This window comes from Hypomesus transpacificus, chromosome 18 (genome assembly GCF_021917145.1).
Source record: "Hypomesus transpacificus isolate Combined female chromosome 18, fHypTra1, whole genome shotgun sequence".
Lineage (NCBI taxonomy): Eukaryota > Metazoa > Chordata > Actinopteri > Osmeriformes > Osmeridae > Hypomesus > Hypomesus transpacificus.
In genome coordinates this window covers 4,817,925-4,832,581 of record NC_061077.1, presented here as the reverse complement: position 1 = coordinate 4,832,581, position 14,657 = coordinate 4,817,925, and the positions used below count along the sequence as shown (strand labels likewise).

At 44.0% G+C, this 14,657-nt stretch overlaps 3 protein-coding genes across 3 annotated transcripts; 1 reads left to right on the top strand and 2 right to left on the bottom strand.

Moving 5' to 3' along the window:
• Positions 1-97: 97 nt before the first annotated feature.
• Positions 98-1,291, top strand: mrps25 (mitochondrial ribosomal protein S25). The gene is made up of 4 exons (XM_047040329.1): positions 98-347; positions 511-617; positions 713-800; positions 986-1,291. The coding sequence occupies exons 1-4, from the start codon at positions 214-216 to the stop codon at positions 1,173-1,175; spliced, it is 519 nt and encodes a 172-aa protein (XP_046896285.1). The 5' UTR covers positions 98-213; the 3' UTR covers positions 1,176-1,291.
• An 850-nt stretch (positions 1,292-2,141) lies between these two features.
• LOC124480895 (rabenosyn-5) lies at positions 2,142-9,005 on the bottom strand. The gene is made up of 12 exons (XM_047040554.1): positions 8,898-9,005; positions 7,772-8,055; positions 7,454-7,588; positions 7,166-7,266; positions 7,006-7,051; positions 6,730-6,891; positions 6,238-6,503; positions 5,990-6,060; positions 5,815-5,901; positions 5,609-5,711; positions 5,311-5,415; positions 2,142-5,217 (listed from the first exon to the last, which is right to left on the bottom strand). Exons 2-12 carry the CDS (start codon positions 7,932-7,934, stop codon positions 4,081-4,083), a joined length of 2,376 nt encoding a protein of 791 aa, XP_046896510.1. The 5' UTR covers positions 7,935-8,055; positions 8,898-9,005; the 3' UTR covers positions 2,142-4,080.
• Positions 9,006-10,874: 1,869 nt separating this feature from the next.
• trh (thyrotropin-releasing hormone) lies at positions 10,875-12,868 on the bottom strand. Its single transcript, XM_047040495.1, has 3 exons — positions 12,727-12,868; positions 12,297-12,500; positions 10,875-11,659 (listed from the first exon to the last, which is right to left on the bottom strand). The coding sequence occupies exons 1-3, from the start codon at positions 12,728-12,730 to the stop codon at positions 11,073-11,075; spliced, it is 795 nt and encodes a 264-aa protein (XP_046896451.1). The 5' UTR covers positions 12,731-12,868; the 3' UTR covers positions 10,875-11,072.
• Between the last annotated feature and the right edge of the window lie 1,789 nt (positions 12,869-14,657).

The following is a 14,657-nucleotide window of genomic DNA, read 5'->3' as shown; positions in this document are numbered from 1 at the left end:
GCAGGCTACCACAGACTAAAGACAAAATTAAACCATAGGATTGAACCAGAGCCATTGAAAAGTATCGCTCTGGTTTGGAGAGGTATTTGACGCCATCAGTCCGCGCCTGCTTGACGTCATCACGACACGCCTCATGCTGTACTCTAGACATTCTCTATGTACACTTAATATAGCGATTATTCTCAAATATAGCGTGTAAATAAAGGCCTGAAGATGCCTATGAAAGGAAGGTTTCCCATCAGACGAACATTAGAATACCTCCAGAAAGGTGAACTTGTCTTAAAAAACAGAGTCAAGATTATGTCGGTAAATTACAACACAAGCGGAGAGCTCAGCGAAGGAGCAAGGTCAGTTTTTGAACACGACCTCGTACGGTTTTCATGTTTAAGATTACTAGCAAGCCCTTGTCTAGTGCGTAGTGCACCTATCACATTAACCTTTTTTTTGTCGATTTATTTCTGCCATAGTCTTCGTTAATAATAATACGTTCATGTGACTTGTGATTTGCAGAAAGTTCGTGTTCTTCAATGTACCGCAAATACAGTACAAAAATCCTTGGGTCCAAATCGTCATGTTCAAGAACATGACACCGTCGCCTTTCTTGAAATTCTACTTGGGTGCGGTTTGTAACATATGCAGCCACATTTATTAGCTGGTAATATATCATTACAATCTGGTAGTTTGAAGTCTAACTCGGGCATCTCCGCTGTAGATGATGGTGAGCAGGTGCTGGTGGATGTGGAGGGGAAGGACTTTAAACACATCACACAACATGTGAAGAAGATTCTTGGCAAGACAGAGTAAGTGTTCCATGCTGATCCCTACCCCTTATAAATGGCTTTATTCGGTTCTATATTCTGACAATTAAACTAGGAATATGCCAAATACTGGACCCAAGCTATAAACTGTCAGGTGCAACTCTTTAACCTTGTCTGATTTTTAAAATTCTATCCCTCCCCACCACCACCACCCTTCTCTTCTACAGAGAAGTCTTGCAGATGGAGGCTCTTGCCAAAATGGAAGCGTCTAATCCAGCCAATTTTGGGCCCAAGAAATACTGCTTGAAAGAGTGCATCTGCGAAGTTGAAGGCCAAGTACCCTGCCCAGGCACCACACCTCTGCCCCAAGAGATGACAGGGAAGTACCGCATCAAGATGGCAGCTGCACAGGACTGAGCTTTGATTGCTGCAGAGGAAGGAATGGACATATTAACCAACCAAACCATATTATGGTTCATTGAATTTAATGTTTTGTATTTGTACATAAATTGATTAAACATGATTATGTTATACTATCGGAACAGCTCTGTAGTGAAATGAAATACATTGTTTGGAAATATGTTCCAATTAATGTCATATTTACATTTATTCATTTAGCAGACACTTTTATCCAAAGCGACTTCCAAGAGAGAGCTTTACAAAGTGCATAGGTCACTGACAATAACAACAAGATAGCCCCAAAACATTGCGAGTTGCCAAAACATGAAGCACATATTGTGAACAACCAAAATAAGTGCCAAGGGAAATCCACAGGCGCATGTAGTTAAAAAAGTTACATTTAAACAACATGAACCGCTATAAGTGCAAGTGTACCTGTGGAAAAACAAGCAACAATAAAAACAATATATCACAGCGAGTACAAAAATGTAACTCAGTTACCACTAACCACAATAGCATCAAGTCTCTAAGCATTGTGATCCTCCTTGAGGAAACTAACATCGGGTCAAGCAAACCATTCATAAGTACCGTTTTACTCCCGGAACAAGTGCGTCTTGAGCCTTTTCGTGAAGGTGGAGAGACCATCAGTGTGTCTGATGGAGGTGGGGAGTTGATTCCACCACTGGGGGGCCAGACAGGAGAACAGCTTGTGTTGAGACCGGGCGGTCTTGAGCAGTGCGCATGCTGGGAGACCAGCGAGCAGCGAGTTGCAGTAGTCCAACTTGGAGAGGACGAGTGCTTGGACTAGCAGATGGGTGGAGTGCTCAGACAGGTATCTCCTGATCTTCCGGATGTTGTAGAGGGTGAATGTAAACGACCGGGAGACTGCAGCAATATGGGCCGTGAGGGAGAGCTCATCATCCATGGTAACCCCAAGGTTCCTGGCAGAGGATGAAGGGGTCACCGTTGCAGATCCCAGGGTGATTGAGAGATCAGGGGAAATGGAGGGTTTAACCGGGATGATGAGAAGTTCTATCAGACATGATAATCTTAGACATGATAATCTTTTGAAATCTATTCATCAGATTTATAAACTGTACTCCCATCGTGGGGTTTTAATGTGGGATTGATTTCTGTTCCCACGCTCTGCTTACTTTGTACACTGACAGAAACATGAGGAAGAAAATACACTTTTTTCCAACACTTTTATTAGTGCTGGAAGATAGAACATCGTAATTATGATGACTAAAGTGAACAGGCAACATTATCAAAAAGCGACAAGTCATTCACATTTGCCACAAATACATTAGTCATAATTCCATTCATGTTGTTTCAAAGCAAGTTCTGTGTTTAGTTACAGTACAATTGAGTTAGTGGTGCATGATCAACAAAGAAGACCAAATACTGTTCTAAGAAAATTAAAAGAATATTCAACTGGATGGCAATGAAACCAATGACAATGACAAACTGTGGTGTGTAATAATACTTGGTGGTGCTGGATTGATTTAGTGTTGTTTCAATCAGCCGTGAGATGGGAATCAGAAGACAATATTCAATAGAAGACAAAAGTAGAGTACAAACAAGATTAATCAGAGTACAGAACTTTCTTTTTTATGTGCCACTGCAAAGCCTTAACATCTAAATTACAGCCCAACATCTCCATAGCAACAGTAAGCTATGTGTTATTTGTAAGTGCTGAGAGACCTGGTTGAACATGTTGCATAACACTGAATACAGACTGAACTTGTCTAACGAGAGAAGCCATTAGCTGAGGCTTATATCATTCATCTTCTCCACTGGGCTTGAGGGATGTGTAGGAGGGAACAGGATGTTGGCAGGTCATTCAGAGCTCCACATCTGACCCTCCTCACCATGTTATGAGAGCAAACGAAGGAATGGAGAACCTAGGATAACACCTGTATTGAAACACCTGCACACTTTGGACCATGTGGTGGTATATCAAATCCTGCAAGCTCAATGGAAAACGAATGCATTTATCCTGTGCTTCATCAACAGCGATGCTATTATATTGAGCAGTCTAAAATATAAAGAAAACATTTGTTGACTTGGCTCACAATAGCTTAATATCGTGTCAATTAACATTCTCCTCCAGTGTCTCATTTACAACTGATCACGGATATAAATTATGATTTGCCAATGAATTTGTATGTAAACTCTCAAAGTTAAACATTTATGCATTTGGAGATATGACTGGCTTTAGCAGTAACAGTATATACATGCTTTGTACATGTGTGTACAAAAGCTGTTACAGTAAACAGCTAAAACATATTCTATTGAATAAACATACTATTGAATGCAACCCATCACAGCTGATTTGTTCTACACAACTGTATCTGTGTATACAACTGTGTGTGTGCAGTTGATTCTAAATACACTGCATTGTGCTTTGTTACATACCAACATTTGTTTAAAATGAACAGTCCTAGGCCTTTGAATGATGTCATGGTGTGTCAGTGTTTGTATTAGTATGGAATATTATCAACCCTTAAAATATTGCATTTTACATTTAAGTGCTAGGCTGCCCAACATTGTTAGAGGGATTGACATCATTTTAAAGTGAATTACTCTATTCACTCTCCTTCAAAGCAGCAGCATGTACTTCCACCTTTGTAGTGTCATGAGGCGTGAAAGGAAACCACTGATATCTGATATCCACCCCAAGGATTACATCTGTGTGGCGTAGTAGCCTAGAAGGCGAAGATGTGAGCCACCTCATGTTGAGATCCACCAGAGCACAGCTCTTCCTCAGTCTGACCTCACCCTCCTCAACCACAGTGGGGTCATCAGCCATGAAAAGGGAGCCGTTATGGAGCTGGATGAGCTTCGAGCACTGCGTAGACAGCCTTGTTTTAAGTAGCAGGTGATTGGGAGGGGGGGTGACGGAGGCCTGATGGAGAGTGTGTCAGTGTGTCTTCTTCTTCTGTTCCTGCAGGGTGCGCTGCAGCTCTCTCAGGTTGTCAGACAGCAGCTCCACCTCGTCCAGGCGGCCATTGAGCTTGGCGTCGAAGATGTAGGCTCTAATGTTGTCAATCTGCTGCAACAGCAACTCCTCCTCGATCACGTCCACGTCTGGTAGGACCTCGTTGTCCGCCCCCTCAAAGGGATTGGTCGAGGCTCCCAGAGAACTCCCGGAAGCTTCTTTGAAGGGATTACCGGCATCGTCCACCTCTTCAAATGGGTTACCAGGTGCTTCCCCTGACTGCCTCGGAATCCCCCCTCCCTCCTCCGCCTCCTCCTCAAAAGGGTTGTAGTCCTTCCTGCCATTAGCCACCCCTTTGTGCTCCTTCTGGATCTCCTCAAAGAAGGGATTGGATGGATCTTCCTCTATGGGGGTGGAGTCCTCCTCTTCAAAGGGATTGAGGGAGGTGATGTTCTGTCCATCTCCACTAGGGGGTGTCACCTGCCCTCCTAAACTCCTCAGCCTTGGGGGTGACTCCTCCTGACCAGTCAGGGCAGGGAAAGACCTCACAGAGGGTGGGCTTCCCTCCGCCTTGGGAGTTAATTCCTCCTCCTCTTCTTCCTCTTCCTGCTCCTCCTCTTCCTCTTCTCTCTGGCCATGGGAATAGCCCAGCTGGTTTAAGTCAAGAGAGCTTTCCCAGGTGTAGGTGTAGGAAGGCTGGCTGGAGGCCGGTGCCTGGGCTCTGAGCACCCTCTCCTCCCGTTCCCTGTCCTCCAGGCGCTGCAGCTCTCCCTGCTGCAGGCTCTCCTCCTGGGCCAGCCTCTGGGAGAGGGCGATGGCCAGGCTGGTTTGCTGCTGGTCGTACTCGTCCTGCAGCTGCCGCAGGTTCTCCTCCAGCATGGCCACCTCGTCCGCCCGCTGAGCCGCCCGCGCCTGCCGCAGGAAAGACTGGATGTTGTCGATCTGCTGCAGCAGGGGGTCGTCCAGCTCGCACGTGTGGAGGGCGTCGGACGAGGGCAGCCAGCCCGCAGCCTTGGTCATGCGGGGGGCCCTGGGGGGCTGGGGAGCCTCTCCGTTGGTGCTGGGTGCTGGACGGTTCTTCTCTGACTCCTGCCTCCTCTTCTGGGCCTCCTGAGCCACCTGGGAGAAACACAAAAGGACCATGTAGCAGGTCAGGACTGACATTAGCCCCTTGTACTGACAGTGATGGATGGATGGGTGGGTCCTCCCTACCACTCTCTCCTGTTGGAGTCTCTTCTCCTGCTCCTGCTTTCTCCTCTCCTTCAGCTCCCCGTACTTCTCCTTGGTGGGCAGAGACATCAGACCCAGCAGCTTCTCCTAAAGCAGATCAGTAACGTAACACAAGAGGGATGGGCGGGGGGGGGAGGTGTAGTGATGGTGTGAGAAAAGACTTAGAGAACGAGTCCACCTTAAGATAGTAGACTGACTTGCTTTCACTATGATCCCCACTTAGCCCCGTCAGTTATATCCCCCCCCCACTCCTCCCTCAGTCTTTGTGTGTGGGCCAAACCTGGACAAACAGGGTGGCTGTGTAGCGGACCATCCTCTGGAGCTGCTGGGTCTTGGGATGGGGGGCTGGCTCCTCCTTCATCCCCAGGGTCAGGATCCTCTTACTGCAGACAACAGGAGGGAGTGGCTCAGTCAGTCAAATGCGTCGAGCTTCATTCTTATATCGCTGAACACTACAACATTGTGTGGTTTTGCTGAGGCATGTACCTTAGTGCGTCGATGAGTTCATAGTATTTCTGAACCTCCATCCTCAGCCCCCCGGCTGTGTCCAGGTTGTAGGTTGTCTCTCCAGCGCTGTGAGAAAACAAGCCAGGAAGTTACATCATCAGGGTCCCCCATTACTCCCCACCCAGGTCTAAGCTCAGCATGAAAACAAAATTACTTGAGAGATTCTGCCATTCGGATGTATTCTGGAGCCTTTTCATCCACCTTGTCCATGCACAGCCTCAGCCTCTGGAGGGGACACAAGGTGAGTGACGGTGAATGCCAGGAAACAGACGCCAACACACCGAACGGCAGGAAGTTGACAACAAAGTGAACAACCGAATGGAAACCGCGTTCCCAGGGTGAAAAGATCCAAGAATGCCCCGCCACTTCCTCTCCCGGAGGCAGGCCGGCCGTCCGGGTTACCTCGTAGAGCTTGACGATGTCCGGCACGTTGTCCTTCTCCTCCAGCTTCTGCTGCCTCTTCAGCAGCGTGTCCATGCAGTGGTGGCAGCAGCGGATCCTGTCGTCGTCCTTCTCCTCCAGCATGGAGCTGACGCTGCTCAGGCTGCTAATGCTGCCTCTCCTGGAGCCGTGTGCACTGCCGCCGCCGCCCCCGGCTGGAGGGGACTGGGACTGCCCGGGGCTGCCAGGGACACAGAGAGCCTCCCGGGTCCCGCTCGTCAGCTTGTCTGGGGACAGAGGGGGAGACGGAGAAGTCAGGACATGGAGGTTAGGATCAGCTAAACCCTCCGTTTTCTGGCTGATTTAAACCGTGTGTGATTAAAACGTGTCTGTCTCCTTGCTTTATGTGAAGCTTTGTTTGTTTTTTTATGTGTTCAATTGTATTTACCCTTGAATATCTTGAACGGTGCTTCATACATAAGTCATTTTCCCCCTTTCTTCTTCTATACTCACAAGCCAGTTGCAGAGGAACAAACTCCATGCACCTCCGACACATGATGGACCCACAGAGGCGGCAGTGGTGACGCCTGTTGCGCATGTTGAATTTATTCCCACAGTCAGGACAGAATGGTACGTCTGAATCATTCACCCACGACACAACAGACTTTTCTATTGCTGAGGAGAGGGAGGAGAGGGATGAAGTGCAACACAATGACTAACATTAGTAGACCCTAGACTGCTGATATTCCACACAAAAATACATTGTATCACACTTATTTCTACACTTACCTCTGATCGTCCCTGCATCTGTGTTTGTCCTGTCAAAAGATGTCAACTGAAAAGAGAACACAAGAAAGGTACATGGATGTTAATGTGTATTTCACTGCTACACTTTAACAATGTGTAGCAGTGTAAAAAAATAAGAATTGAAGTGAGTTTGTCCTCCCACCTTTTCCAGTCTGATAATGAGCTTGTTGACTTCAATGACGTAGTGGTCTATCCTGGCAGCTCGGTGCTTCTTAAAGAGGTCCAGGTGACTTCTGCTCGCTCCTGCCCATGTCAAGTGATAAGCATTAAGAAGGAATAGGAGACAGAAATATCATTCACAAGACTGCTTTTCCCCAAAAACAGAGTGGTTTTGTTTTGTTTTAATGGTCTCTGACCATTAAAAGGAAAACCAATGAACAATCCCCCAATCCCCCTGTGCCCCCCCCCCGAGGGAGGCTCCCTGGCTCACCCAGCTCCTGAGGCTCCCACATGTATGGGTCCACTCCACCATAGTAGAAAGACTCATAGCTGCCCGTCTCAGGCCTGTCCTCTCCATCCTTCTTTAGAAACTTGTCTTTGGCTTTCTTTGCCTTCTGGACAAGACCTACATCAATGAAAGGCAGAAATGTGTATTTCAACGAATTGGAAAAGATGGATGTGTTTTCAAAGAATTCCAGTCTACTTTCTTCATTTACACCTGATCTCCTCCTTATCTTCTGCAGTTCACTGAACATAGCAGGATTCAGACCAGGGCACTTGAGCAGAACTGTGTGTGCAGTTGACTCACTCTTCAGCTGGCCCCTGACGTGGCGGTCATCCCCAGAATGCTCCTCCTCATAGTGGTCCTGAAGCTGGTAGAAAGACTGCAGATCTTTCAGGCACAGTGGGCACAGGAAGCCCTCCTTTACCTCCCCTGTGCCCTCGAAGGGGGGCGGGTAGCTGGAGGCCATGGCTGAAATGGGCAGGTCTGTAGGGCTGTAGATGGATCATCCAGTGTGGTCTGGCTCACTCCACAGCTAACTGGGTGTACAGCCCTCCCATCCAATACTGCCCCATGGCACCCGGGTAAAACTGTGGAGGAAAAATGAATGAAAATGAATAACCTACTGCTTACATGTTCAAACGATAAAGAGGAGGAACACAGAACACAGACCTCGTGCCATCAATAATGACGCTCAGTCAGTCCGTTTCTACAGAGGTAGGTCTGAGGTCCCTGTCAAAACTGTAACCCTTAACGAGGTGCCACATATCTCTTTACAAATGTTTTCTTCATTATGGAAGAAACAACGTCTTTACTCTTGATAGTGATTTTACAGGGAGGGTGTAAAACAAAATAAGCATTCCTGTCTGGTTTGTTTCCAGTCTAGGCTAGTTTGTGTTGTTACACAACAATCCATCAAATAGCTAGTTAGCGCGAAAACCATAAGGATTATAGACATACGACCTGCTTATAGCTATATGAACAGCATCTTTTCTATTAGATTTCCAATTGTGTTTGCATCATCACCCCCAAGAACAAGAAGGCTTTGTTTCCCCACAAGTTGGCACCTACAGAGTAGTATTGTTATCGCACGCTAGCTCGTTAGCTGTCGATGTGCACAACAGAAAACAACAGAAAATGCTAAATATAATTATATGGTATAAATCATCCGTCATGCACTAGCACATATCTGATAATGAAACCACTATCATTGCTAGCTGGCAAGTTTATTGTCTAGCTAGACAGTAAAGCTAACTAGGTAGTTGCTTGTCGAGATACTTTTAGCCATTTTTGGCTATCTAGCTAAGCTAGCCAGCAGCCCAGCTGGTCATCTATGCTGCGTTGTAAACAATATCGCTCTGCAGATCTATATACACATAATAATTCTAAAATGTCTCAGAACTGATTAATGGAAAGCAAATGATGTACTCACAAGTCGATCTAGTTATTGTAAAGGTTAATAATGTTGTTTCTATAGAATGAATTATTTTGACAGCGGATAATCGCCAGCTGCAGCACCCTCCCAACGGGTAAAAGGTTGGTTGTCAGCCCTGCCTAGTCATGTGATTAGCATACTGTCTGATAAAACGAGACGACAGAAGGGACAATTAGTACGAAGTGTGAGACCAAGGTGTGACAGGCCTGCGTTATGGTCTGATTGAATGTGGAAACAGTTAAACCGATTTTTGTTTCAGTATGCTAATGATTAGAATTCAATTTGGGAGGAAATTATGGAAGGAATTATCAAGTTCTGATTGGCCTGGTGACAGTCTATGAAGGGAGGTAATAAAAGTTAATTGAATTAATAAATGCTCTCCGGTGGAGAGTCTCTTTTTGTTGTTGCTGGAAATCAGACCTGCAGTTTTGTCTTACCAAACCAAGTTTATCCAATCAACTTATTCGATTTTTTTGCAATTTATTTTCTTCGATCCATAAAAGGAGCATTGGATCCTCCTGGAAGACAAATACACATTTCAATTGATTAATCTGAATTAAACTCTGTTCAACATATGTGTGTGAAAGGATATTTAGAAATTGTCACTGCCAGGGTATTGATACAAACTTTATTTTTGGCACCAAATATTCAGCATACTATAGACTGTGTCAAACATCTTGACAACTCCCTCTCCACTCCACTTTCTCTCTGTCTCTGATACACATACACATACACACCCACCCACACACACAAATCCTGGCATGACACTGAAAAGAACATTACTAATGGACAGGATAGTTTGTGTGTGTGTGAGTGCGTGTGTGTGTGTGTTTTGGTCACAAAAATAAGGTTTGTGTCAATACCCGGGCAGTGAAGTTTTCTAAACAACCCTCAGCTTTTGCCCACATGGCATTACCAAATTGTATGTGATTGCAAGCCATTTATTGGATATATGCAATAACAAAGTATGGTCAAGATAGATCCATAATAAATACATTGATTTAGTTTTGAACTTGTACTTGACTAATAGAGCTATGAAAACATGTATGGGAAGATTGTTTTTATTTAGGGATTTTGACAGTTAAATATAGCCTTACTTATTTGTGTTGCCCAGTGCAAACTTTTAGCCTAGTGAATTGTGCTTTTGAACAGTCTTTTTCATCTGTGGTGGTGGAGATGAGTTAATTGTCACTTCAGATGCTACAAACAGCTGGTAAACATCTTGTTTACCAAACCTAGGAACGCTTACCACAGCACTGTGTTCCATTTCAGATTCCCATTCAGGGGTTTCAATTATACATTTACAATGAGGACTTTTCTTTTTCTCATGGGCTTGATAAAATGCTGCATGGTTTCGATAGCCTACTACATCAGGCACATGTCCTCCATTGATGGAATAAAGTCTATTAACCTGGGATGAGAGGGTAGCTGACATGCGAAAGGTCTGTCTACTGACTTTTGTTCATTAAGTGAGAAAATATATGGTATCTTGACATTGTTATGTTAGAACACCCAATCAGCTTTTGGTCAGGGGATCATTCATTGAACCGGTGCATTCACAGGGTATCACTATAAAGGACTTTGATCAACCTATTCAATGTTATGGTAATTATGTGGCTATAAGTTCTACTTGAATAATAATGTATACACCGGTCATCTGTACCAATGCGTTTATTGTTCAACATAAATATGGACAGATGGTAAGCTAAAAGGCAAAGGTAAAACACAGTTTTACAACAGTAACTTAAAAACTATAGCCTACTCCATGCAACACGATTTATGTAGAAAAATAATCCCTTCACCCTTGCAGGGTATATTTACTTAAACTATATCTTAAATCTGAAAATAAGGTTAAATAAGGTTAAATAATAAAGACAAATTAAAATGCTATTGGTAACTATGAAACTGCATGTGGAATGAAATGGATAGGATAAAACAATTACCTTCCGCTATATCCATACAGTGGTTCCTTAATATCAGCCTTCGTTGTTTTTCTTGTAGGAACTTTATGCAATCTAACATATAGTGAGGATGGACTTAATTGAAAATGTGCACATGTTTCAATTAAAGGGGGTTGATCAAGTAAATTGATTGACTATAATTTTATTCATAATTTATGCCTATACATTGTATTCTTTACATTACAGCACTTGAGAAATACAATGATTAATTTTACTGTTGTTCCATTACACCCTCGTCTGGCGCGAGCCTTTTGCCCGGGTGTTGTCTTTTCTCCTCAGCCCGGCTCTTGGTCACGTTGTCTAATAACTCGAGCAACAGGTTTGCCTTATTGCAGCTCGTAGGGTCCAGCACATCACATGGACTGCTGGCATCTAAATCCGTGACCATGTTATCCCAATAACGTTTGCCGGGGTGCTGGCGCTTGTCCAAGTCTTGGAGATCCTCAGTGTCTGCCTCATCCTCCAGGTCTCGCTTTCCGGGATGCTGGCGTTTATTGTACAACATCAAGTAGCGTTTGCCCGGGTGTTGTCGTTTGGAGAGTTCGCTCAGGAGTGCCGGGTTCTCAGCAAATTCCTCTAACATTGAGCGCTTTCCGGGATGTTGCCTCTTCTGGACCTCTATGAATGAGTCTACTTCGTCTTCACGTTTTCCCGGGTGTTGTCTCTTCTGGACATCCGAGTAGTCTTCGTCGTCCTCGTCTCTCCTCCCTGGGTGTTGTCGCTTTTCCAGGTCCTCGTTGAATCTTTTGCCGGGATGTTGCCTCTTTGCCATCCACTCTGGCAGAGAGGAAAGTACCTCTGTAAATGTAACAGTCATTTAAAATACATTTTGGCTACATGGTCAAACCAAAATGATGCTGCACTGCATAATGTCCATAAGTCATGCACGTAAAATGACCTATTTCTCATAAATTAAAGGAGATTTAGCCTACTTTCGGAATCTTTATGTGGACAATGTCTTTCTTTTAACAAACGAATTTGCAATAGGCCTAACGTGCTGACATTTCACTGGAAGGCATGCAAATATTTGGATAAACATTTTACGCGCGCGCTTTGCTTGGGCTCACCAAATGTTCTGCTGAGCTTCAAGGATACATATTTTATTCACTATTATTCCGAGAAGCCATGGACTAGGTTAAAAGAAGATTTTCTTCTGATCTAATGTGTTGTTTTACAGCAATGACATGGAACTAAATACACAAACGTGCATCAGTACCGAGGAGCACGTTCATAAAATAAACCGATTCGTTTAAGAGGAACGTATATATTAATAAACTATTTACTGTGCAATGGAGAGATTTAGAGAAGAATACAAAGTAAACTATGTAGGCTACTATAAGAAAAAACAAGTTTAAAGTGTGTTCTCTGTGTGTTGGAGTGTCCGCGTAACCCTAACATCAAAACAATTGTGCCCAAACCGTACTCCATTACGCACCGTTTGAGCCATCTTCATCCTGTATCTTTTTCAGAATTGAACGGAGCAAAAGGTTCTCCGCTCTCTGCAGTATGATGTCGTCAATAGTCTTTCGGTCCCCCGTTTCATCCTCGACGGGGATTCCCTGTCCTCGAGACATCGCCAGGTTGCAGATCGTTAGAAAAGCCAAGACAAGCAGGCACGCAGACTTCATGGCAAAAGTTCCTGTGACGAAAATACACGAGGAATATAGACAAACGTACAGTTAAAAGAAATGGTTAAATGACACCTTCCGCAATGAGTACAAGTAAATGCACCACGAGCAATTTGAGATGTTTTTTTTTTCGTCCAGGAGAGATCGGTGCGTACTGCAAAGGCTGTTTTATTGACACAGTTTCACATATATCGGTTGATGTAATATAATTTCTGAGAAATTCATTAAAACACTCACCCATGATTGCTTAAGATTAACTTTGTCCGTTTTATAGTGGCTCGCTGCACAGTTTATAACCTTAAACTGCACCTGGCTGTAGGGGTTTTCTCTGTCTCTCGCAGCGGCTACTGACCCGGTAAAACCGAGTTTAGAGGTATGTGCAGATACTTTTCTTCTCGCTATTTATACTCATCGGCCGTCCTCGTCACACCAACCACGCTGTAGTAATTTCACAGGATTCCTCGTCTCCATTGATGTCATAAATCCGTGGGCATCCGGTTGTACATAACACTCGAGGACGCTGTCAGGTTCTCATCCCAAACTGAATTAGGCCTGTAACTGGGTCTCTGAAAGTGAAATCTAATGATGATGACTTCAATTGAAAGAGCATTCATCCAATAAAGTGTCATTCAAACACATTGGGGTGCGCTTCATTCAAATGTCATGGCATCCAACGTTTTTTGTTAAAGCATCCCCCATAGAGCACAAAAAGGAAACAAACAATTCAATTTCTTATGCACTTAGTATTGACGACTAATTTGGGAGCTTTTTGAAGAGACTGCATGCAGACACATTAGGTCTACAAGTCGATTTTTCAATTAGTCAACCATTATTGTCCAAAGTATTACCATTATCAAATGTAATTTCGCAAAAACAACATGTTTCATCGATATGGTGATATGACGTATCTTCCGTCAAGCGTCAAAGGTGCAAGGCTGGCCCCAGGTGGACATCAAATGAGCCCGAAGGTAACGCCTTGATCATCTTAATTCTGTTCTTTTGTGAAGCGCCGCTCGCCATGCAGATATTTTCGGATTATTGATAAACTCGTTTTGAAAACCTGCAGTTAACCTTGCCAACGGAGAGATAACGTGGAAATGTACCTTGAAATGGTGATTAACTGTATTCACTGTGCTGTCACCTTCAATACTTCTCATGTTTCAGAGCTCAATCAACCCTCAAGGTTTAAAAATAGCAAGTCTATTTTAAGGCCATCAGGTCTCCTATTGGAGTGATTTCTTCAATTAGTCTGAGATGGTGACATGAGGCACGTAAATGAGTGTATAGATATCCCTACACCCAGCCTAAGTCAACCAAGGATCCAGGATTATTCTGAAAGAGAACCTCACATTCAAGAACCTACACTCATGGCTTTCTCAAACATGTTACTTCAATCACCAAATAGGACAATAATACATGTATCAGTCAGTTCCTGAGAGTGGAAGATGTGATATGAGGGCAAAGGTGATGTTGAAGTTGAATATTCCTCTTTTAGTGTTGAGACCTACAAAGAAAGTGTGTGTATGTGCATGAGAGAGAAGTGGGAATAATATGTAACCATTTCATGAATTTTTACATTATTAGATAAAACACATACTGCTGGTGATTGCTGACTTCTTCATGGAACAGTAAAGGAAAAAGGATAGCAGCAGTAGCACAATTAACACCAGAGCATGTTTGACCTGTTCAGTCGGACTGCCTCTACACTACACTAATTGCAGAGGATAAAAGAAAGCTATGGAGACCAGCTAATGATGCATCCTGCTGTCAAGTTACAATACATGTGCTGTTTGTTTCTCAGCTCTCAGTAGGACAGAACTGTGATTTAGTTAACATTGTTCTTTTTTTCACGGTTTTAGCCTTTGGAAGAAACCTTGCAATCTAAAAAACTCAGCAACAAGCCTGTTATGTTTAAGAATTTAAAACGTGACCTTGCACGTTCAAGAGGCTCCGACCCCCACTCCCGACCCTACTAACTCTCATACTGCCATGTTTGCATGGGACCGTTTTTTTGTTTATTGCAGTTTTCATCACGATTGTGTTCCGGACTTGTTGTCTGTGTGAGCTTTCCCTCTGAGGTGCCAGGCTGTGATTAAGCAAACTCTGTGTTTTCCGTCGCATCAAACAGGCCCATACAACACAAAGGAGACAGGATACCAGAGCTGTTA